At 44.2% G+C, this 23,565-nt stretch overlaps 1 protein-coding gene across 2 annotated transcripts in view; it reads left to right on the top strand.

Annotated features, from left to right (window-relative positions):
• Window positions 1–23,565, top strand: part of TJP3 (tight junction protein 3) — a 69,797-nt gene that overhangs the window by 28,150 nt on the left and 18,082 nt on the right. For both annotated transcript variants that reach the window (XM_086947107.1, XM_086947106.1), the window contains exons 5-17: window positions 190–751; window positions 2,096–2,199; window positions 4,111–4,279; window positions 5,725–5,821; window positions 10,309–10,382; window positions 11,332–11,416; window positions 11,545–11,701; window positions 12,544–12,652; window positions 16,766–16,985; window positions 17,713–17,906; window positions 21,749–21,844; window positions 22,124–22,194; window positions 23,045–23,255. In XM_086947107.1, coding sequence (XP_086803233.1) covers window positions 190–751; window positions 2,096–2,199; window positions 4,111–4,279; window positions 5,725–5,821; window positions 10,309–10,382; window positions 11,332–11,416; window positions 11,545–11,701; window positions 12,544–12,652; window positions 16,766–16,985; window positions 17,713–17,906; window positions 21,749–21,844; window positions 22,124–22,194; window positions 23,045–23,255 — 2,149 coding nt within the window. The remainder of the gene's footprint in view (window positions 1–189; window positions 752–2,095; window positions 2,200–4,110; window positions 4,280–5,724; window positions 5,822–10,308; window positions 10,383–11,331; window positions 11,417–11,544; window positions 11,702–12,543; window positions 12,653–16,765; window positions 16,986–17,712; window positions 17,907–21,748; window positions 21,845–22,123; window positions 22,195–23,044; window positions 23,256–23,565) is intronic.

Below are 23,565 nucleotides of genomic sequence, written 5' to 3'. Positions count from 1 at the left end.
GTGGGCATGGATATCGACATTACAAAACCCCACCTCGTCGGCATACATCCTTTGTAGTCTACATTCATTTTACTACCCATGCATCCATTACACTTGCCCAAGTAGCCAGCCGGTAGGTCTGTTTAACATGCTACGCGATGTAGGTCCATTTCTGAGTAAAGTTTTGCTTTTCTTCTTCCTCATTTGCAGACGGTGAAAAGACCCCGAAAAGTTCAGGTACCAGTGAGCAACAAACCCAGTCCTCTGAACATTCAGCCCCCATCGAGTAACTCCTATCGTTCAGGAACTACCCACGCCTATGATTCAGATGAAGGGCGCAATGGACACGGCGGGGAACCCACCTCCCCTGCTTTGAGCTCCGACAAGGGTGACCAATACGACAGTTACAACCGGGGGCAATACCGTGACTCCGTGGACCATAACCGGGGATACGATGGGGACTCTTCCAGTGAGAGGAGCTCTGGGAACTACCGTAGCGACCATCGCCAAAGGCAGTCTGCTAGCGACAAAAGGCGAAGTCAGGATGGCAGCTCAGGGAGGCGAAGCCAAGACAGCTATCGGAGGCGCAGCCGCGACAGCGGATCTGAAAGGCGAAGCAACAGTGACAAATATGCCACCAACGGGTTCAGTTATGACCCGGATGATCGTTCCCACGGGCTTGCTCTTACTTCTGGTTTCAAGAGGTTGCCAAGTCAGGATGTGCCGCTGAAGCCCATGAAATCAGTTCTCGTGAAGCATAAAGACAATGAAGGTGAGTTGTGTCTACGGGTACGTATAGGGTGGAGGTGGTGGACAAATGGACAAATTCACTGACAATTTTGATTCAGTGGACCAATGTGATGGTGATCTAGCTTACACTGTGTGTACCCGTGGTAGTTCATGGTTTGCTTTGTGCCGCTAATTTATTGAAGAGGCCATCCGATGAATGATGTCACAATACATCTCTATACACCAGATGACATCACACAAGCGGACATTCTAGAATGCCTGTTACGAATGATTGTTGAAGAAACAGTACTGGGCAAAGGGAACTGTTTTTTTCCTACACTGGATGGTCCTTTTAGTTGAAATTATTACATGGGTTTGTTAAGGGACCTAGTTGGTTAACAGTTGAGTAAACTAGTTGAGTTGCAGGATGAGGGTATTTGGTTGCTGTCCTTTCCTCATTGAGTGAATGATGGTAATGTGCATTTGGCTTTGTGCCTGGTTGAGTAGGTGAGTACATTGAGCGGCTGAGTTGTCTAGTGGGGAGTGGTTGGTAGGTGGTTCTTTTCTGTAGCTTAGGTTGACTCTATTTGACAATGGGTTACATTGTAGAGTAGATTAAATAGCAAGTGGTATTTGCACAGCTTCATTAGTGAGGCGGTTAATACAAAGATAATGAGTGAGTGGGATTGGGTGGTACGCTGAGAGGGTGGACAGCATGATATAGGCCTTAGAGAGGAGGCGAGCCCGATTGCTCGTCCTCTGTGAGGATGGGTGCCTTTAAGGAATTGTGTGTGTAGAAGGGGATCAGATGGTTAGATTGAACAAGTCCAGCCCAGTGCTAAAACTTTGAATATTGCATGATGTCCAATTCCCATAAGTGTCAAATAATCCATTGCTTTTAAGTCTGGTCCTCTCATTCTGTGCTGGTTCTCAATCAGATTTCATGCTTAGTTCAATCTGGTTAGTGTGGTCTGAATTCTGGTTTTAGTAGCGGAAGGACATTGACTTCTTGCAGGCATCTGTTGCCTGATTTAGTCCTTCAGGCCGCACCTGCCTAAAGAGAGAGTATTGTTAATTTTGGGCACTAAGTTTGTGAATCCATTTAACATGGCATGATCTTTGTCCAAAGAATACAGAATGTTTTGAAAGTATAGAATGTTTTGAACGCGTGCAAGGCTTCACTACCTACTTTGACTGATGTTTCTACTGTTTGAACTGTATTAGTTTTATAATCTTTGGTGAAGTTTTTCCATTGTTTGGGGCACTCACTATAAGAACAAATGGCTGATAAGTGTTGAATATAGAGTGTGGGACAGACCCGTGTAGTGGATATTGTAGCATTTTTCCCTTTCCCTAACAGTCATTGACGTTGTCTTAACTTTCCCAGAATATGGACTGAAACTGGGCAGCCAGATCTTCATCAAGCACATCACGGAGACCGGCCTGGCCGCCCAGGAGAGCGGGCTGCAGGAGGGAGACCTGATATTAAAGGTAAGCAAGCCATGACATCACCGCCCTATTGAGAGGCGCTAATGGGAAGGGTGGTTCCAACGCCAGCTTATGTGATGGTTTGAAAGTACGTGGAGGCAGCACCAATCTTGAAGTAAATCAACAAGGCCAAAGTTTTTTATCAAAAAATATTTTTTCTTTTTATTTTCGTACTTTCAAAGAGCACAGGACAGCCAACGCGTTTCGCTCCCCAACCATGGGAGCTTCGTCAGGGCAATTTTAATAGGTGGTACTCCTACAGTTGTGCAATCAAAATGAAGAAAAAGCTGGCCACTATAATGGTACATGTACTAGTAAATGGTGCCAAGTGGAAACAGAAGTATCCAAAGCGTAGAGGACCGTCAGGTAATTCACACAATTAGCATATCAGATTGTCCAAATGGGTAAATATTAATATCCATAGGGTTATTGTGACGTGAAGCGACGTATGTGCAGTCCTTGATAAGCTGCTAATGCGTTTTGAGAAAATGCACTTGGCACCATTTACTAGTACATGTACCATTAAAGTGGCCAGCTTTTTCTTCATTTTGATTGCACAACTGTAGGAGTACCATCTATTAAAATTGCCCTGACGAAGCTCCCATGGTTGGGGAGCGAAACGCGTTGGCTGTCCTGTGTTTTTTGAAAGTACGAAAATAAAAAGAAAATTTTTTTTTGACAAAAAACGTTGGCCTTGTTGATTTACTTCAAGATTGGTGCTGCCTCCACGTTCTTTCAAATTTTCTATCTGGAATTCCAGTAGGACCGAACCACAGCAGGTCCTGGAGGTTGACAGCACAATAAGACTGAATATTTAAGGGACTTGAAAAATTTGAGGTGCTTGCTGGTTGATCCGCTGTGGAGCTTCTTTTTTGTACAGCTTATGTGATGGTCCAATGAGTTTCTTATTAGAATACAACAAATTCAAAACCCTTTTGAACATAATTACAATTTTTCACCCTCGAGCATCAAAATTACTTTAGCATATAAACGTGGCTATCAAGGTCTGAGAAAGTCACAACAAAGTTCACAATTTGTTGAACTCCTGGCACACAGAGTCATGCTCTTACGAATGTTGAGTCCGTTTACCAATCGTATACATTTTCTTTGTGAATCCCGCCTATCACTCGACACGAGCATTGACCACGGCCGCCCTATTGACCATGTCTGCCCTGTCTACCAAGTGTCCACCTTGAATTTAGATCTCTGGTTTCCTTTTTTACCACCCACGGGATTAAGCTACCAGGCTGTATCAGGTGCTATAAAATGTCTCCTAATCTGTGACCAATAAACCAGCTATATCGATTGGACTTGGTGAAAACAATCCTCTGGGGAATACACCTGATTGCATTCAATTACAAATAACCAAACAAACATGTTGCATTGAAGTATTGCCTACTATCAGGGGTTTGTATTTTTGAAGTGTTGTAACTCACACACAACCAATAAACATCTTGTAGCATTTACTCTGCCAGTTGGTAACAAGAGACTTCAGTAATTGCACTGTCCAGACTCCCCCACAATCCACTATCTGCCCACCCCTAACTTCCGCACCTATGAGTTATCATAATGTTGAAGCTAGTTATATCAATTTAAGTTTTAACAATCTTCATAGAGCTGGTGTGAGTTCCCAGTGTTACTGGAACAAAGCTGTGCAGGAGACAATCTGCCCTTTTTCCTTGTTCTTTGGTTCTGACTGCTAATCAAATGAAAGACCAATTAGCACCCCTAGCGTATAGCGCTGCATCTACTCTGCATTTCTTTAGAGCTGACTTTGTGAGTGGCACTGCATGGTTTCAGGGGTATTTGTTTTGTAAAAAGGGCAGTAAGGCTAGTGGAGACAGCCAGGCGAGAGGGCTCCGACTGAATCATGCCTGATTATCTTTGCTCTCAACCACCCATTGTACTTTACAGATTAACGGGGTCGTCAGCGAGAACATGTCCCTGGTGGACACAAGAAGGCTGATCGAGCGGTCAGACGGGAAGCTAACATTAACTGTTCTGAGGGACAATCGACAGTTCTTGGTCAACATCCCAGATGTGGAGGACAGTGAAACAGGAAGCCGGAGCTCGCGACTGGATGGTGAGGCCCTCACTCAGAGGGGGTACAGGATTGGGGGAGAAGAGGTCTACACGCAGGCTTCTAGGCGAGGGTGGCTCAAAGTAACACCACTGTCGACAACAGGTGTTCAAGAGGTGGAGGAACTTTGTGGGCCAAGTTATACGGAGGAAGATACAGAAATAAGATGTACAGGCATGGAATTACTTGGGATGTGTTTTCCCCGTTGGTTACTTTTTCACGATGAAGCATGGTTGATAAATTCATAGACAGTGTCATCAAAATGTTCTATTAGTCAAATGGTCCCACCGTCCCAATATCTCTCTAAGATTTTGGAGACATTCTAATTTCCCATTTTAACTACCTCCTTTCTTGCCTCCTTATATATGGTCCGGGCCTTCATTTTTTTTTTTTTTTTTTTTTTTTGGTAGGTTGGTAACTCTTACAATCACCATTGATGAAATGGGCAGCAAAATCATAAATTAAAATTCTAGAATTAGTATTAACCACCGGCAGTGGCTTTGCATGCATTCCATTTCATTGTTTTTTTGAATCGCTATACCACCACAGACGGAGACCAACCATATACAACTCAGTCTTGGGCACAAACCTAAGGGGCATTCCAATTGAACAGCCTGTCTGGGTCCAATATAAAGAGGAACACACACAACACTACACCTGGTCAGTTCAAATGTTTTATGGACAAGCTTTATTTGGAACTGTACAAATGCAAAGATGAGCCTTGTGTCGGATAGAAGATTTGCTGCTTTGTAGACCAGACTGATTTGGCTGCACTTGGACAAGCCCAGGTGTCGGGTGGATGGCCTAGTTTCAGATTTGTTTGGTAAAAGACACATGGTCTTTGCTTCAGGGCAATTAACTATGTTTTGCTGTAGGCCTTGTTCACTCACTCAACAGTCCCGCTGCAAGAAGTTTCAGAACTTTGAGAAAGTTGCCTGAGTGGGTTACGTACCTGGATTCTCTTGTGTGTTGTCTTTCTTCCCCATTGCTTAGGGTTGTTCAACTTGTTGTATGGGTTGTGTGGCTTAATGCAAGGATGGGTTGATCCTGCGCCTTAAGTGATACTGCGTGATGCCCTGGCCATGGGTGCACATCCTCCCTTTTGGATGCGGTAAACAAGAAGAAATGATGGACACTGGAGGCGTATGTGTAGTGGGTGGGTGGGTGTAGTGGCTGTTTTGAACATGGTGCTAATAGTGAATGAACAGTGGCTCAAAGGTTGTAGACCTGCTGCCTTAGGAAAACCTATGAATGCAAATATACTCAGACCTGTCTCTTGTGCTTTACAATCCCTTCAAATCCCTCAGCCACTGCCATACTCTTACTGGCCACCAGGGGTCGCTTCTCCAGTAGGGAAAGTTCAACAGGGGACAGTATTGTGGTCAAGGGGACAGCTGAGCCTACTTTGCATTGCTTCTAACCAGCTCATAAAATTAATTTCTTCACAGAAATCTCAGACATCGGCTCAGACAACACTCCGCCTCCTTCCCTGCCACCCCCGCCACCACCAGTGAGCCAATCAGATGAAGAGCCCAGCTCGCCCCCGTAAGTATCCATTCTTCGTGAAGGCGCCATAGGGAACCAGCACAATCTCCAGACATATATCCAGTCCCACAGGCACTTCAACCGTACTCCCTACCACTTGCACTTTTACTAGTAGTTTCTTAGTTCTAACAGTGTGGGTTATAACTTAGTTATAACGGCTAGGGCGTTTGACCTCGAATCTGGGTAACTGGGTTCAAGTCTTGGCAATGACGCTGAACATCCTGTGATTCTGGGCAAATCACTTAATCTCCCCGTGCCTCACAAAAATGAATATGTCCTCATGTAATGCAACTGGTGCTATGTAAAGCGCTCTGATACCCGATTCGGGTCAAGTTTGCGCTATATAAAACTCTGTAAAATAAATATCATAGACTTGACCATATTATCCATTACTATTCGCTTGAGATTGGGCGGGACTAGTTGGCTGATGTTCCATCGATGGCTATGGAAGTAATGCAAATTCTTTGTGAGCTACCAGTGAGATCATCATTAAAACACTGCTAGATTTTTTTGGCCTGGCCTCGAGACTGGCCAACTTGTCTCACCAGCCTCATGTTTTCCTAAGAAACATAAAAATACATACACCTGTACATACGTAGAAAGTTTTTCAGTCAGTTAGCTCTTTCATTCATTTAATTCATGTTTGTGTCACTCACATTTTGTGTACGCGACGCCGGCTGCAGTCTAAAGAGCGGGGCAGTAGATAAGTTTGCTGTAGCCCTTGCTTCCTTCACTGTGCTGACAGCACATTGCTCTTTCACATGCCCACATCGAACTATAAAGCAGCCAGCTTCAGTGCAAGGCTGGTAGGCCTATTTCTGCTTTGATTTCTTGGTTTTCTTTCTTTATTAGTGCAATGGCACATTAAAAAAAATATGTATTTTTGGAAACATGCACAACACTTTTAGGCAGCTATATTTTTCCTTTTTATTACTTTCACTGTTTTAAAGTCTATTGTATATACTTGTAAATTAACTTGTAGCCTTGCCTAGGTCAGATCTATTGACTTTGACAATGATTGTTTATTTTGGGAGCAAGAATGACCTGTGTGCACTTGAAGGTGCGTTGGGCTAGAGTACCAGCCTGACTTAAGACCTGGCTAGTCTGATGTGTGAGGGTTCTTTTTTTATTATTTATTTTTTTACTTTGGAGCAGTGATATGAACCATTTTCTTAAAGGTCTTGTCTTTCTAGCAGTTTTAAAACTCCATTTTAGTGAAGCTTTGTCTTCTGATGTTGCATTAAAGTGCTTAACTGGTTAAAAACAAAGTGCCAGGGCCTTAATCAGGAGGCCGCTGCAGCTTGCACCACTCAGCTCATTACCCCTGCCAGCGCTGCCAATGTCCCAACACAACCACTACCCATCACACTCCTAGAAGCGTGACACTCCACACTATTTCAGACCCCCAAAGCTATAAGAGTACCTTGGATGGCAGATATTAGTCCTTTTAATGTATATTGAATTAGTAAACAACTGTTGTGCTCATCTCTGGATCAGACAAACAGCGCCACCATGTGGCTGACTGTCAAAAGTGCCAGTCTTGACAATGAAGTGCCAGTGCCGAGCACAGCAAACCACCAGATCAAATTAAGCTTGTGCATTGACCAATATGAACAGTTTCTCTGCGTTGTAAGTGAAGCAGCACATTGAGGATGAAGGTGTTTGATCAATTTGATCAAGTTTGGTGTGATTAGGCTCAATTTCATCATCTTTCCTTTATAGGTTATATTTTTAGGGTATGGTTGGAGATGCGGGCGAGAAGTGCATGGACTATGTCTGCAAGTTATGAGGAAGGCTTGAATTGTGGCTCAAGTTTGATTCAATAAGGTGAATTTTGCATAAGGGCCTCGTCTGCAAAGCACTGGATTTTCTTCTCAGACAGGACCTATACGCAGAAGAAAAGCAAGCCTGCTAGTGCCGTTTGATGACTTGCTTCAGTAGCATGTTCGCCCTGCTTGGACCTGTTCTGTACAATCCTTTGGTGGGTGTAATTTGGGGCTAGGCGGTCCAACTTGATGAACCGAGGCAACAAAACCGCTTCATGTCTTACACGTGCCTTCCTGAGCATTAAGTTTCGAATTCCCGCATGAAAAGTTTCTTCTGGCCTCTATGTGATTAATCTGGTCTCAAACTTGAGATGGATGCAACTGTTTGCCTGGCTAGGATGGAGGTCAGCCTTTCCACAGGTTGCCTCTTTTCAGAATCTGGAAATGAGGCTGGAGATGCTTCCACATTCTGGCTCCAGCTCTTTTCATGGTCAACAGGCTCACTGCCCAGTAGTTGTTAGCTACTACTAGGGGCGAGGCCCCGATTCCGAATTTTGTCTTCTTCTCAACCGGTTGTGTAGGTGGAGTGTGTTGGTTCTCTTGCAAGAAGGTCCCTCCGAAATCTTTTGCATTGTAACTTTCACTGGTGTTAAGCAACAGTAATGCCGTTATGTTGAGTGGCATGTCATGTGCAGTGTTCCTTTACTACTGTCCGTGCTGGAGCTTTGAGATGTGGTTCTAGAGTGGGAGTTTGGTGCAAAAGCCAGGGGACCAGCACCAAGTAGGTTGTAGAGCTGGGCAGGACCCTTGATGTCTGTGTGACTACAAGGCTACCCCTTGAAGTCGTGAGGTGCCCCGAGATGAGTTTCCTTTCCCGCAGCGGGATGGAGGGAAAAAAATAAAAAAGATAAATTATATATTATATAAACAGTAGCATAGGGAATCTCCTTCTGCATTTTCCAAGGAGGGTTTTGTTGCCGTGAAGAAAGTCCAGGACCTATTTAGGCCCATATAGGACTGAAACATGTTTACTGATTATCACATTTAGGGCCTTCCATTTGCAAGGGCCTAAATACCTCTCAAAAGGGTTTAGACGCCATTTGCCATCACGGAGCCTTAGGCCCTCAAACCTGAATTTACTGGTGATCCCAAGATTCAAGCTTGTCACCGAGGGGGGAAAATCCCTTGTTGGGTTGGGATCTAGGGAGTGGAACAAGCTTCCACCACAGCTCCGGCAAATCCCAGCAGAGAGCCAGTTTAGGAAAACCCTTACGGATACCACTTGTAAAACTTTAGTGTAAGTGTGCAGGTCCTCTTAACTTCAGCAGTCATACGGCCCGGTCCATCTGGCTACGGTACTCAGCGCCAAGATGCTCCTTGGAGTGATAGTGCGCTATAAAAATGTGCCTTTACATTACATGTTGGCATTAGGGTCATAGGACCATAAATACTCCCATCAACCTCTTTTTCACACTTTTAATAACCCTAGCAGATCCAAAAATAAAGAGATACCAGGATCTGTCTGCGTTTTTTAATCTTTAATTCCCCCTGGCCATATCACCAAGAGCATCATGAAATACGGTCGAGCCCTCCCTGACTTTTAGGCGTCGGGTGACCCAATGGTGAAGCATGACACCACTAGGGTGTGAGGGTAATAAAAAAAAAAGTAATTGTTTCCATCCCCACTCCCTAGTGGGTCTCTTCACAATAGGGCTTCCCATTTGTACCCCATCAGGGTCTACCATAGAAAAAACGTCGTCTTCATCAACACATTCAAGGAGTACTTTTTGTGAATTAGTGGCAAGCTTGGTTGACAAAAGCAGCCTTCATTGTGGGCTTGTTGTATAGAATAGACGTTTTCTACTCATTGGGTTACTGACATTATAGCTGTGTTTAGTGTATGACCTATAAGTATGCAATTAGACTTGAGTTCTTCTGTTTCCCTGGGTAACAACTTACACAGAAGCATTGGCAAAACAAATAGGTTGTGTATAATATGCTCTTCGCTTTGCCAATGCTTGGTTGCGAATGGACACATGAGCATAGACAAAAGTAACCAAAAAAATCGATGGTATATTAAAAAGGTTGCTTACTTTTCGGACGCGTACACTTTTCAGATACCTTTATCAGTGCTCACTCTTCAGTATTGTTGGGCTGCGCGGTGACTGTCAAATAAACCTGAAAATATTACAAGGAAGGTGGAAGGATACATCCAGACGGCCAGTAGAAAAATGGTGAAACTGAACTACTCCTATGGGCTGAGCTAAGATTTGATCGACAGTATCCTTAGTAATGGTTGAAGATTCTAAAGCAAAAGAAGCCAGTGGCGGAAGGCGGCGGGCAAAAGCCTCTTAAATTAAGTGTAAAACATAAAAAGGTTGCAATAAATGACATAGGCACTACCAGACATTGGAAACTTAACTAACTTTGAGTATATGATGTAGATAACATCTTGTTCCATTTGTTGAAGAGAAATTCATAAATCACTACCTTTCCTCTTCTGACCTCATTTCTTCTGTCTCTTCAGGTCTTGCCTCAGTGCCACTTGTCTCCTTAGAGCTTATTCTGTTGTGTTTTTTCTTATGACTGTCTCTTCCAGTGTGCTCCACCTGTCTGGGTCTCCTGGTACTACCTGTCTCCTTTGGTGCTATCCCATTTGCCGCCTCTTTCAGATGGAGAGCGGAACCTCAGCTCTTATTCATCGATGCCCTTGTTTTGCAGGGAGGTCCGAAGGATCAGTGGTATTGCTGCAGCGGTGGCCGAGGTGGAGGTGAGCGATGTGCCCGCTGCCACCGGTGAGTCAGTTCTGCTCCTAAAAAAGACGAGGGAGGGAAGGTGATGGAATATGTGCTTATTTTGCTACTGACAACAGCTTTAATCATTGATCATTGAAACACAAGCGTAACTTGATGAAGCCACCATGGTTCTTATAGTACCTGCTCTAGTAGGCATTATATCCAAGGACGCTTCAATGACAGCCACCATCACCTTCATTGTGTATTTTTGGCATTTTAAGTAATCTGTCTTCAAAAGCAGGCGTTACCGCTTTATTTATAGGGGTCTAGGTTGTTGGTAGTAAATTAAACTCCACCACCTTTTTAAAACTAATGTATACGACACCATGCACGTAATCGATGGGGACTGTACTGAGTGATCAGTTCAGTAATTTTGGCAGGTGGAACGGAATTTTGCAGGAGCGTACCATCCGGCTTCAACTGCTCTAGATTTAAATCGCTACTTCAACCTAAAGCATTGTTGTGTGTATTTTGGCTAAAAAGTTAAATTACGAGAATTGAATAATGCGCTCGTTTGACATTAGTCAAGTATGGCCAATCCTTTTCTTGTCATTCGGTTGCCACTGACTACAATGTTGTACTGCTTCAGGAGTAGAGTTTGTAAACTTTGGTTTGGGCTTTCATGGTGGATTCACATTGGTGATGCAGACCAAAGGCTTATAAAGAAATCCAAGCCACAGGACATAAAAAACACGTTTTATGAATGGCTGCTATTCCATGACTTGACTGGTTGGCAGTAACTGATGTTGTTTGACAGGAGCACAAATACTACTCTTGGTATTGAGTGAAATTTCATAACATGGGCGTGAGTGTCCATGATTGGGTTGCTGTTTCATGGCATCAAATAGACAGCAAGTCTCTTGAATTGGTTACATTTTATGACATAAATATTAATGCAAGCATATTGAGATGGTATAATTCCATGGTGTATGGATTTGTCCCCTAATAGATCTGAGAGTGGTAGATGAGCCGGTGACTTATGGTACCCAGCACTTACCCTCCAATATCATTGCGGGCGATGGAGAGTCCACTGGGTACGGTGAGAATCAACACTTTTTTGTGCCAGTCCTCTGTTTCAGTGCTCTCCCCTTTCTCAGAACCAATCCTTCTACCTCCTTCCATAATCACTGCTACCGCTAAAATATTTTGCATTATTTTGCAGGTATAGCCCAGATGCCCGGCTTGTACAGTTTTACAAAGAGGGTAGCATCGGTCTACGGCTGGCAGGAGGTAATGATGTTGGCATCTTCGTGGCTGCTGTGCAGCCCAACAGCCCGGCTGCCAGGGAGGGATTAAAAGAAGGAGACCAGATACTTCAGGTATGTCCCTTCCCAACTCTGCGTATGAGATTGTACAGGTGTGTTGGGTGGATGATGACAAATTAGTGCCATAGCTAGAAGGGAGTGCCGCGTGGGGTTATGTTGTGTACTAGGGCACTTTATAGGCCTTGAGGTATTGTCTAAGGTCTGGAAGGACAGTGGGAAGGCTGATAGTGGGCCAGAAGTAGCAAAGTGTTTACAAAAAGGATGTGGCGTTGGATGAAGTCATACACCGACACAGCATTCATGCAGAAAGTGATGGTATTCTGCACTCTTTCGGTTCTACAGTAGATAATTGTGCAAAATGAACTGGCCAAAGAATTGAGATTCTCATATTAACATGACTTGAGAATCTGAATTTCATTAAAGACACGGAGGCTGACATTCTCCTAGCATCCCTTCCTGACGCTTTTCTTTATATCTTGAGTGTCACCAATATTGTGGGTCGAACGTGGTGAGGTAACACAAGAGAATAGACCTGGCTTTCTGTAAAAGATGTACAAATATTTCTACTGCTGATCATGGCCGGACTGGCTACCGGGCTTTTCTTAATAAACAATGCAAAACAAATATTTATAAAAGTATGCTTTAAAGCTATATGATTTGTATTGTTAATTTAGAAGCGCAGGCAACTAACTCCCCAGCAACAAATCAACCCCCCCCAGCAGTCCTGGACCTCACCCTGCCACCCCAGCAAAATTCCCGGTAGCCAGTACGGCCCTCCTGCTGACCCGGTTATTCCTTATAGGCCCTGCTCCTTGGAGCTTGAATGCTCCTTGGTGACTTATTTTGTGTCCCACTCAACCTTAGTTGTTTTTTAATATTCTACCTGCATGCAACAGGTGAATGAAGCCAGTTTCCAAAATGTGACGCGTGAGGAGGCCGTCCAGTATCTCATGCAGCTGCCGCAGCACGAAGAGATTGTGTTCCTGACCCAGGGCAAGCAAGACAGTAAGTGAGACCTTAACCTTTGGGGTCAAATCATTTATAATCCCCTAACCAAAGGAGTACAGTTGTCTGGCAGACCTTACTAAATGACGACTTACCACATTGCTTGCTGTTTCCATCAGCTCTTGGGGTGGACTAAGAACGTTTTAAAAGGTTTTGTCACCAATCTGTTCATGGATGTTCTTTCAAATAAATCTCTGCATTCATAAAGATCCCACTGGCTCACATTGGTTTTGTGGTTATGACAGTCAGTGGGCAGCTTGTACTGGGGTCTCAGGTTTTGGTCTAACCTTAGTTTCTGTGTTTGGTCTTTTGTTGACTTTGCTTTCAATTAACAGTTCCTTAACCTGGTCTTAATTTCTGAGTTCAGTGGCTTAGTTTCTAAGCTTTATGAAAAGTTAGAAGAAAGATATTTTAGTATAGTTGGATTTGGCTGTAGGGTCTGGTTTTGTTACAGGGTAAGTGGACAATTTTAGCAGAACATCTTTGTGTTTGAATTGGTTTTGGCTGTTTGGTTGGGCCTTGTCCTGCTTTTGTGTTTAGTGAAGTGATGGCGCTTGTAAATGTTTCATGTTCGATGGACAGTCTGTACAGAAATAAACTTTTTCACTGAATTCCAACATGTCTGTTCTACCTTAGTGGAGATGTGTGCAGGACTGTTGCTATTCTTTTCTTTACTATTGGTTCAGGTTGCATCTTTTTATTATTAGATACACTGTTACTGTAAAGACTTTGGAGGGTTAGGGCTTTAATCTTTTTATTTACATTTTGCTGTTCCAAAAGGACCAAGAGCTAGTAGATGAAAAATATTTTTGCGAAATGCTCAGTTTGCTTTATTTTTTGTGACATGCTCAGTTTTCTTTATTCCTCTGTTTACTTGAATAATAGTTCAAGCTTTTTCTGGCTCTTTTTTCATTAGCTTGACTTAATTGGTGCTGAGGGTTTCAAGCAACAACAGTTCAAGTGTGAAAGTTGAAAAATATATTCAAATGTAAATGCAGACAACCAAGTAAGAAAATAGTATGCATCATTGCTATAGGGTCCATATGAAGTTTGTTAGTAGTAAATACCTCTAAACTTCACCCAATACTGTTTATTGGGATTACTAGCATGACTGGTATAGTGGGGTACAAGTGAACCTGGCCGACATGCGGGGGAGCTTTCACAACACCGAGCAAGTCCTCCTTTGGTCTTTGAAGAAATTGCGGCGTTTCAGTCACTTGGACGAGAGAAGCACACAGGTGGCGTCCATTGCGAGAACGACGACAATGGATCATCTTGATAAGAGCTCCTTGTGGAATTCTTAAGACTAGAAATAAAGGGCCAATGGGAGAAGGCATTGCTGACTCAGCAAGCACAATCCACAAATGGAGTACTTCCCTTTGGTTGACTCTGAAAAAAAAAAAAACTAGAAGCAGAGATCTTTTGAGCAGTCATTGTATCAGATAGGTCTGACACAGACTTGGTGCATTAGGTTTTTCTAAAACACTGGCTTTCATTGAGAATGTTGAAAATCAAGTAGTTTAGAGACAAAAGTTCCTTTGAGCATAAGTCGGACAGAGACAAGGCCAAGGTCAGATCAAAGACTTTATAGCAACTCAACTGCTCTTGTCCTCTTTCTTGGTCAATGCCATTAACCGCTTCCGTGCGTTGGACGGTCCCCGGCCGTCTGACGTCACGGTGGGCGTGTGCGGAGGACGGCCCGGGGCAGTCAGAACCGCGCATACGTCGAATTCTCCAGCACCGCAGGGGAATTCCGGCCAAGCGAAGCGGTTAAATGTTGAAATCCACTGTAGTACCTGTCCTAGTGCAAACCATATTTGATGCCACTTTGCTGCTCAATCTGAATTTCAGGGAAGACGCCTAGAGGCACTGGCTTAGCGCTTCTTGCGGCTCTTCAACAAGTTCTTACTGGAATGGGTGGGGATGACTTTTTTTTTTTTTATATCCCTTACTACTGAAGGAAAAAGAGCAACAGAGCTTCTAAGACTTGTTCCACCAGAGGGAAAGCAATTCTACAAGTCTTACAGGAAGTCCGGATGGTCCCAGAGTGCCTGAAGATTGCTCTAGCATACACGGTGCTCTAGACGAAGCGGTCTTTATTCTGTAGATGCCACTGACGATCACATAATTCGACAGCTGGAATAGTAGCTTGAAAATTAATGATTTTCAGTTCAGGAGCCCCCTACTTTACATTTTGAAGGAACACTATAACCGGAATCAGTCAGATTTCGGACCCTAATGGGAATTCCCCTGCAATATACAACCCTCTGCAAACCCTAAGACAGGGTTGACACATTTCCAGGAAATCTCAGCTGTCCTATCAAAGTTTAAAGTCGTCATCCAATGAGTCTTAACCCAGTCCTGCATTACTAACCGTTGCCTATGATTACCTTTCTAGAATGTTTCTTTTTTTGTTGATGTAAGCTTTGATTTTGAGATATATTGTGACATTATTCTCCGCATGGCCCCGTTAAAACTTCCAGTAGCTACGTAGGAGAACAAGGTGAACCACGGGGACTCTGGCAAAAATGTTTTTAAGGGTTTGATGATTTTTAGTGAAGAAGAAAAGGATTACTGACACCAGTGCCCCTAAAACTGGGTATTCCTGATGTCTCACAGTGGCATAAATTTGAATGAATCTTGTGGGGACGCCCCTGCAGAAAGAATTTCCCCAAAAACAAAAAGACTTGCACATTACTTACACATTTCTAATTGCTTACTGTGGGAATTCCTATGGGGGAATAATTTGTTCACTATGGGAAAAGAAAAAGATTTGCAAACCATAAACCTGCTTCCTATTCATAGCCCTGACAAATGGAAATAAAAAATGTTTCACGTTTCAGAAAGCCCTATCTGCTCCAATTGTGTTGATTGAAAAAAGAAAGTTTATTGGCATAAAATGTTCCATTGCTATTCAAGTACATATTTCATGCCAGTGTAGCCACTCTGACGCAAGCAACTCTTTCTTCAAGCCTTCAGTGGGCTACATTTTAACCGGACGGGTCTGTGCCAGCAGACCTTTCCATGTTCTCCGCAAGTGCAGTTGTAGAATCTAACATAATCTGTTGAATTGCAACTGGTCCAAATGTTTGCTGAGATCAAAATGTCTCCTGTTTCTGTGCCCGTGGGTGGAGTTATAGTTCCGCAGAGCTTCTTCTAGCACTGGTTGTATTTTCATGCATCTGTCCTTGATGGAGGTGTTGGGTTCAGGTTTTGCCTGGATTTGGCTCTTCAGCTGAACTTGATCCTGGTTTTTGTCTCTGCACATTCCTGGTGCTGTAATTAGTATGCAGACTTGGTTGCTGACTGTGGTTTCCTTTCTTTAATCTTGGTGCATTTGTGTTTTTGTTGTTCGGTTTAGTTTCAGTTCAATTATACCAGTCTTAGTGATGGGATGGGACGTTGCCTTTCGTCTGGATTCAAATGATTGGTTGTGTTAAATCTTGGTTCTCAGCTGTGTGTATTCTTTTGTATGGCTACACATGAGATCTTTGCTGTTACCTTAGGTAGCAGCTAGATACAGTGATGCCTTTGCTGTAGGGTATATTTTAGTCCTAGATCTGAGGCTGGTGGAAGGTTTTGGTTGTTGAATTTTCTTTCACTCTAGTTTGGCACACCTGTAAGGGTTTAAGTCGGTTTTCTGTTTGAGGTTGGTGTCTCCAACAGGAACATGACATGTTGACCATTGGTTACATGTTGGTTCTGTGCTTATAGTTTTGTAATATGGTATTTGAACTGGTGTTTCACCATTGTACCATCGTATGCTGCAAGTATTCTAGTATGGTAGGGGTTTCTTCTTTTTTGTCTTGGGTTACTGCTAGTTCTGGGAATAGTGTTTTATTGGAATAGTGTTTTATTGGCTTATCAGTGGTCTGGTCTTGACAGTATGGCACTGGCCTTGCAATAGAAGAAGGCAAGTGTTTGATCTTCCTGATTTGTTCATCGTAATGATGCGTTAGCATGAATCTATAGAGTTGCGCCCAGTGATGACCAACCAGTTGGAGCCTAGGTCTGCTCGCTTGATGTCCAAGCTGAAGACTGCAGTAGATCATTTGAACACCTATAGCTATATTAGTATCATCCTTCTGGTGCTTATCTGTCCCCTTCATATAGTCTACAGGAAGATGGTGAAGTCAAATGTGGGGGACTCCTTCCATATCCGCACACACTTTGACTACGAAGCAACAACTCCCTCCGGATTGAGCTTCACGCGGGGTGAAGTCTTCCACATCGTGGACACCATGTACCACGGGAAGGTGGGCAGCTGGCTGGCCATCCGCCTGGGACAGGACCTGCAGGCAATGGACAAAGGGATCATCCCCAACGGGAGCAGGTACGATTCGATGCTGCCAGAGGGTAGAATGTAGTCTATAATGAAATCAGAACCCAAGAGGAATATTGATGGCCTGTGGGTGTAAGGGTTAAGCCTAGCTTAATGACAGGGAAGTGCTGCTTCCCAGACCAGAGTGGTGGGTGTAGAGGACAAAATCTGAACTGCGGTGGCTAGGCTGATCATGACGTAAACATGAAGCGGTTTGGTGCTAGGGAGACGAGTGGTTGAGGCGTTTATGAACGGACTGATAGTAAGGTAATAGGGAGCAGTCTGGTGGTCCGTAGCTACTTATTTTTTATTTTATTATATAAAAGAACTTAAAGGATTGTCTGATCAAAAGCCTTTGAGTGGAGGGTAATGAGGTGACATTTTTTTCAGCGCTTTTGAAACCTTTGAAGTGTATTTTTTTAAAGGGGAGCATGTGGTCCTGATGGGGGAGCTGAAGCATTATCTCCTGTGGGGCCTGTGATTTCCCATCTTGGGTACATCCACGCAAGAAATCTGAGGATGGGTGGTATTAAAGGAAATGGGGCTACCTTCAAGAAGTCAACCGATATATAGAGGAGAAGGTAGCAGTGATTTGGATCAGCCTGAGATCCTCAGACATATGTTTTGTAGGGGAGCAGGAAAGTAGTAGAGGAACAATCACACCTGGTACATACAGCAATCTGTCTCTCGTTGTCCTTGTCCCCTTATTCCTGAGTCGGCCGCCATCTTGTCTCCTCAGGGCGGAGCAGATTGCAAGCCTCGAGTCCATGCAGAAACCCAACATGCCAACTTCCTCTGGACCACGGGCTGAGTTCTGGAAGCTGCGGGGCCTGCGCGGTGCCAAGAAGGCTCTGCGCAAGAGCCGAGAGGACCTTGCTGCTCTCACCGCTAAGGCCAACTATCCACCATATGAGAAGGTGGTGCTGAGAGAAGGTGAGTCGATCTTAACGTAAGCACCCATGCCACTGCCTCCGAATCCTCTCTTGCTCCCCTCCAGCCCCTACCCTTCTCCGCTGTTGTATGTACTGTATGTTGTCTTGCAAATTTTGTTCATGCATGTAGAATAACGAGTTATTCATTCTGGCTGTACCGTCTCCCTCCCCAACCACAGATGCACACTAACTGGAGTGCTGTATATAAGAAATAAGCATGAGCGAATTTTGCGGATCTCGCGTTCGCGAATTTTGCGGATTTGCGGATTTTTTTTTTTTGTGTTCGCCCGTGTTTCTGCCAGTTCGCGAGGGTTTTTACAATTTCGCAATTTGCGAACTTACCTGTCGGGTCGCAAGTTTTGCGAACTTGTTGTTTCTACGTGTCCAGCCTGTTTGGGACACTCTTCTTCATCACTGCCACTCTCTGTCACCACTGCCACTCTCTGACTACTCATGCCACCCTCTGGCCCACCCATGCCACCCTCTGTTTCATCACCACACCCTCTGGTTGTCCAGTGTACCGGTACATTATTTTTGGCAAAGCAAAGCACACCTTCCCTGCCTCAAGTGACCTGAATTAATTTGGGGCTGATTAATGTGTCACAGAATATTTTTTTAGCTGGCACCTGCTTCCTTAGTGCGCCCTGATTAGTGATCTTTTGCACTTGCTAAGTGCTTTCATTGTTGCAAAATTAGTTACAACACCTGCCCTGCCCCAACTGACAATAATGAATTAGGGGCTGATTAATGGATTTTAACTTCCAGCCTGGCTCCTGCTTGTCTCCCTTAGCTGTAATTCAGGACCTTTGTGGCATATGTGTAACTATTCTGAGGTTCAGAGCAGGGTCACATAATAGTTTCAACTGGCAACTGAACTCTGGAGGGGCCCCTCAGGAAGCACTACAGGAAATGGCTACTAATGATGAGCCTGAACTTTTGAACCTGGTAAGTAGTTACTTTCAGTTTTGCTAAGATCGTATTTCTGCAATTTTGCACTTATTCGCGGGGCGCGAACTCACGCGAACAGTGCGAGCAGTGCGAGCAAAATCCGCTGCTCGCGGATTTGCGGATTTTGCGGGAGATTCGCGAATCTCGCGGATTGCGGATTTTCCGAAAATCCGCGAGCGGAACGGATTTTCCGCCCATGCCTAATAAGAAACAGGCTTGAGGATCATTCAACAGTTTGCCCAGAGACATTGTCTCTTATTGGTCACTGTGTGTTATTAGAAGTGTCTGATAGATCCGCTTGACTAGACTGGTTATGGAAACTGGTGCATGTTTGTCGCTTCAGATCCAAGAGGTAGGATTTGAAAATGTGATCCCAGCAATCTCTGGTACTCCGCAACACAATGTTCATAAAAAAAAAAAAATAATAATAACCTTAGAACCACTATGTTCATAAACATAAAGGTTGATTTACACATATAATAAATGCCAAAATGTACTTGCATGTTTCACTATACTAATTCAACACTAATCCTCTATGGGTCCCGGAGTATCGTGCTACCCACTGAAAAAGCGCTTAGACGCCTCGTCAGGGGTAGTAAGCGCTATATAAATGCAATTACAATACTGTAATCCGTAACGTTGGTATGTGATGTCGGTCTGTGTGACTGGTATATTGTGATAGTTTGTGTGCCCTATGCTTAATGTCTCTTGTCTCATTAGAGTACAATTTGTGACATTTTTGTTCTGAGTAGAACGACTATTTTAGGTGATATATTTCAGTGTGACGCCGGGTCGATTTACACATATCGTGAGCGTACTATCAAGCTTGATGTTAACTAGCTACTGAGACCTCTGTTAATTAAGTTGAACAGAAACAAGTTATCTATATGCAACTAAGTGAGCATGCAGTATGTGAACCTGGCTACAGCACAGTAATGGCCACATAAATCAAGACTTCGGACATGGGACATCAACCGTTCAGTCTTACCTTATACAGATAAGTCCTAATTGGTGATGGCACAATGGTTCTGCAGATCTGTGTAAGTGGTCCCACATGATAATGAATTAAAAATACATGAATGTAGATGTGTTGCATGCAGGGATGGGACATTGGCTTTAGGATCTGATCTCAGGCAGAGTTCTAGCTGCTCAGTGTGTTTTTGGTAAGAGAAGCACCATTGCTTCAAGCGGGGGATCTGGCAGCATGTTTCCGACTTGGAGTGGCTTTGTTGATTGCAAGGTACACAAAGCTAAGCATGTGAACAGTGGGATTGAATGGTCATCTGTTTCTTCGATGGCCGACAGCTTCGAAAGAAATCAGTAACTAACCAAGGATAGTTTCATTGAGCCGGGTTAAAAGACTTGAAACTGATACTGTAATTTGAGCTATAGCTTAAAGTTCGAACCAAAGTTTGACCACCAGTTGCCTATGATTGGAGACTGGAAGCTTCGTGGGAGCCTTGATATAGGAGCCCAGAAGATTAACCGGAATGGCTGCCAATAACCAGGGATTTCAGATTTCCAGTTCTAAATAGGAGCGCAGGCATTACTGGTGAAAGTTGGCAAATGGCCCAAAGATGGTCACTGAAGTCTGAGGAAGAGGCCAGGCCTCTGTGCTGAAGGTTAAATTAGAAGACCGTCTAGAGCTGGGTCTAGAACCCAAATGTTGGCAGTGAGGGCCATGGCACTGAAGGTAGAGCGTGAACCCAAGCTAGAGGTTGTAAAATGACACGGGTATTAATTCTGAGCAATGGCCTCGGCGTTGACACTTTCAGTTGGCCAAGTAACTATGCACCTATATTGGAAGTTATCCATTAGTCCATGCATTGCGATTGAAGTTGACAGAGTGCCCAGGCATGGTGCTGAAGGTCCAGGAGACCTACAAAGAGAGGCAACGCTGAAGAAGTCCAATCATTGGTGCAGACGGTGAACAAAGAGCTCGTACACATACCATGGAGGTTGAACAAGGACCCAAACATTACCACTGAATGCTGCCCAGGTGTTCAGGCATTACTACTGAATGTGTTGATACCAAGCCCAACACTGACATTAGAGCTGTTTAGCTACCCATGCAGTGGTACTCAAGATAAGGTGAAAGCAAAAGAATTGATTTTGTGTGACTAAGACTTCTGGTACTGATGCTGAAGGATAATTTGAAAGTCCATTCATTGGCAGCGAAGGTTGAAAGAGCAGAGTCATTGGAGAGTGATGAAGGCACTGACTTACGTGTGGAGATGAGAGCCAGAATCCGTATGGACGCTGGTGACACCCAGCTCCTGCTTCTTTCCCTCATGCTCTGTACCAACTGAGGATGCATTTTATCTGGAAGCGGTGGATAGCAATCAAAAACTTGATGCCAAGAACAGAGACATCTTTATAGTTGATGACTATCGGGAACTTTGGCCGGACTGTTACTGGACCATGGAACTTGGCGCTATTCCGGAGCCAGCAGTCTCCGTTAAAATGCTGGGTGTGACAAATGATTTCCGGCTTACAATGTCAATTCAGATTCTGTCTACCATTTCAGCTTGTAGTTACCAAAGAATGGGTTGTGGGGGTGACTAGGGATATTCACAAAAGGTTGGTAATGAACCTAGTCACTGATGCTAAGATATGAGCGACGAACAGCACGTTGGATTGAATTCTGACTGAATGCTTAGGAATTGTTATTGGAATGTGTGAAAGTGCTTCATTGTCCAGTATTGGAGGGTGAGCGTGAGATAGAAACCAGACACAAAGTGGGGTGGGCAGATGTTTTGTTATCGTAATCGACGTATGGGGCCTAACTCCTTTAAGCTACAGTATGATGAGACTCAAATCTGGGTAAACATTAGAGGTATTGAGCTGGTGTCTTCCTCAAGGGCCCTCTTAGTCACATTTTCCTTCTCTTCGCAGCAAGCTTCAAGCGGCCCGTTGTGATCCTGGGGCCCATCACCGACATCGCAATGGATAAGCTGAGTGCAGAAATGCCAGACGAGTTTGAGGTCGCTCGTAAGTGTCTCCTTGCAACTCCAGAATGGATATCCACTTCTGCAGAATACCAAGCATGATGCCTCTATGATCATTCGCTGCAAAACACCCACCTCTCCTCACACAGATGTTAAAACCATCTTCTAAGGGACTATTTGGGGAAGTGGGTCAGGGAGGGATAGAGTAATACTTTTGGCAATATGTGGGGTGGGGTAGATGGCAGAACACAGACCCTTTCAATTCCATGTTCAGGGTGGTGTCTCCTGTCCTATTGATCTTTTCCCTCTGTTCCCACTGCAGAGAGCATCGCCCGAGAAGAAGGCTCTTCGAAGGTCATTAAGTTGCAGCTGGTGCGGGCGATCGCCGAAAGGGTGAGTGAAAGAGGTCCCCTCCAGTGTCCTCTATCCTGGAGGGAATGGGTGATCAAAGGGACTTTGTAAATGCACAGAAGAACATATGAAATCACTTGGCACATTGGGTTCTCGACTATGTGTGTGGCCTACTTGGTAGAACATACTAGCTTGACTCTAGGGGCAGATAACATCAGTAATAAGGAGAACTTTGTTATGAGCCTCTGAATTTTGAGGATTGGTCACTTATCTTAAAAAATGAACATGCATTTTGTGTGGGCTAAGTGTACAATAGTCTCCCCAACCAATACACTTGTGATAAGCTTACAGCATGAACTACAAGTGGCGTTCTCATCTTAACATTTCCCTCAGTGGGGCCTTTCAGTGTTATTTACCGCAGTCATGTGTTGCATTACGTGTTCTCCTGCACCACACGACTGAACTGTTGCAAGTTGACTTTCACTGAAAGGCCCTTGACTGCTGTAGAAACCGTAAGCTCGGGCCCAGCCAGGAGGTGTCATAATTAAACCTATTTTTTTGCCCATTTACGAGGATGAAATAGGGAAAGAAGTGTCTTTTTTTTAAAATGTATTTAATTTTATGATGCTTTCTAAAGAGCGCACATTGCACTGGTGAATATACTTAATTTATAGAACTGCAAGTGTAATGTGTAGTGGGAGCTGCAGAAACAAACGTGTTCTATACAGCACACTGTTTACTTTCTGTTCTTGGCTCTGCTACTTTCTGTTCTTGGCACTGCGTCTGTAACCTTTGACCCAAGGTGAGCAAGTGCCTTGCTACGTGAAAGTCAAGCATAGCAGATGCTACCTCTGCCAACGCCCCAATCATGTTCATGTTGTTACCCCCACAGGATAAGCACGCGCTGCTTGACATCACCCCGACTGCGGTGGAGCACCTCAACTACGTGAAGTTCTACCCCATTGTAGTCTTCTGCAACCCCGAGAACAGGCAGGGGGTGAAGGCGATGCGGCAGTGGCTAATGCCTGGTTCCAAGAAGAGCTCCCGTCGCCTCTACAGCCAAGCCGTCAAAATGAGGAAAGCCTGCAGCCATGTCTTCACCGGTAGGCCACATCACTCAATGCTGGGCTGTACATAATCTCCATAGGCTTCAAGAGTATGTGATCCTGTGGAATAATGCAGCTTCTTCACATTCTGGGTTCCAGAACCTTGAGTTAATTTGCCTACATTAGGCAGGATTAGTAACTTGTAAGAATTGTTCTATAGAATGAGTTGATGAGAAGGAGGCGAAGGTCTTGCAATGTGCATCGTTTACCTCTGGACCTTCTGCCATGACAACCTCATTCCACAGGTTCAAACGGTGCAGGTGTGTATCCTTCTGCAGGCCGGAATAGATTCCGCCCTCCTGCCTGC

This window comes from Lissotriton vulgaris, chromosome 12 (assembly GCF_964263255.1).
Source record: "Lissotriton vulgaris chromosome 12, aLisVul1.2, whole genome shotgun sequence".
Taxonomy (NCBI): domain Eukaryota; kingdom Metazoa; phylum Chordata; class Amphibia; order Caudata; family Salamandridae; genus Lissotriton; species Lissotriton vulgaris.
This window is presented reverse-complemented; position numbering and strand designations above follow the sequence as displayed.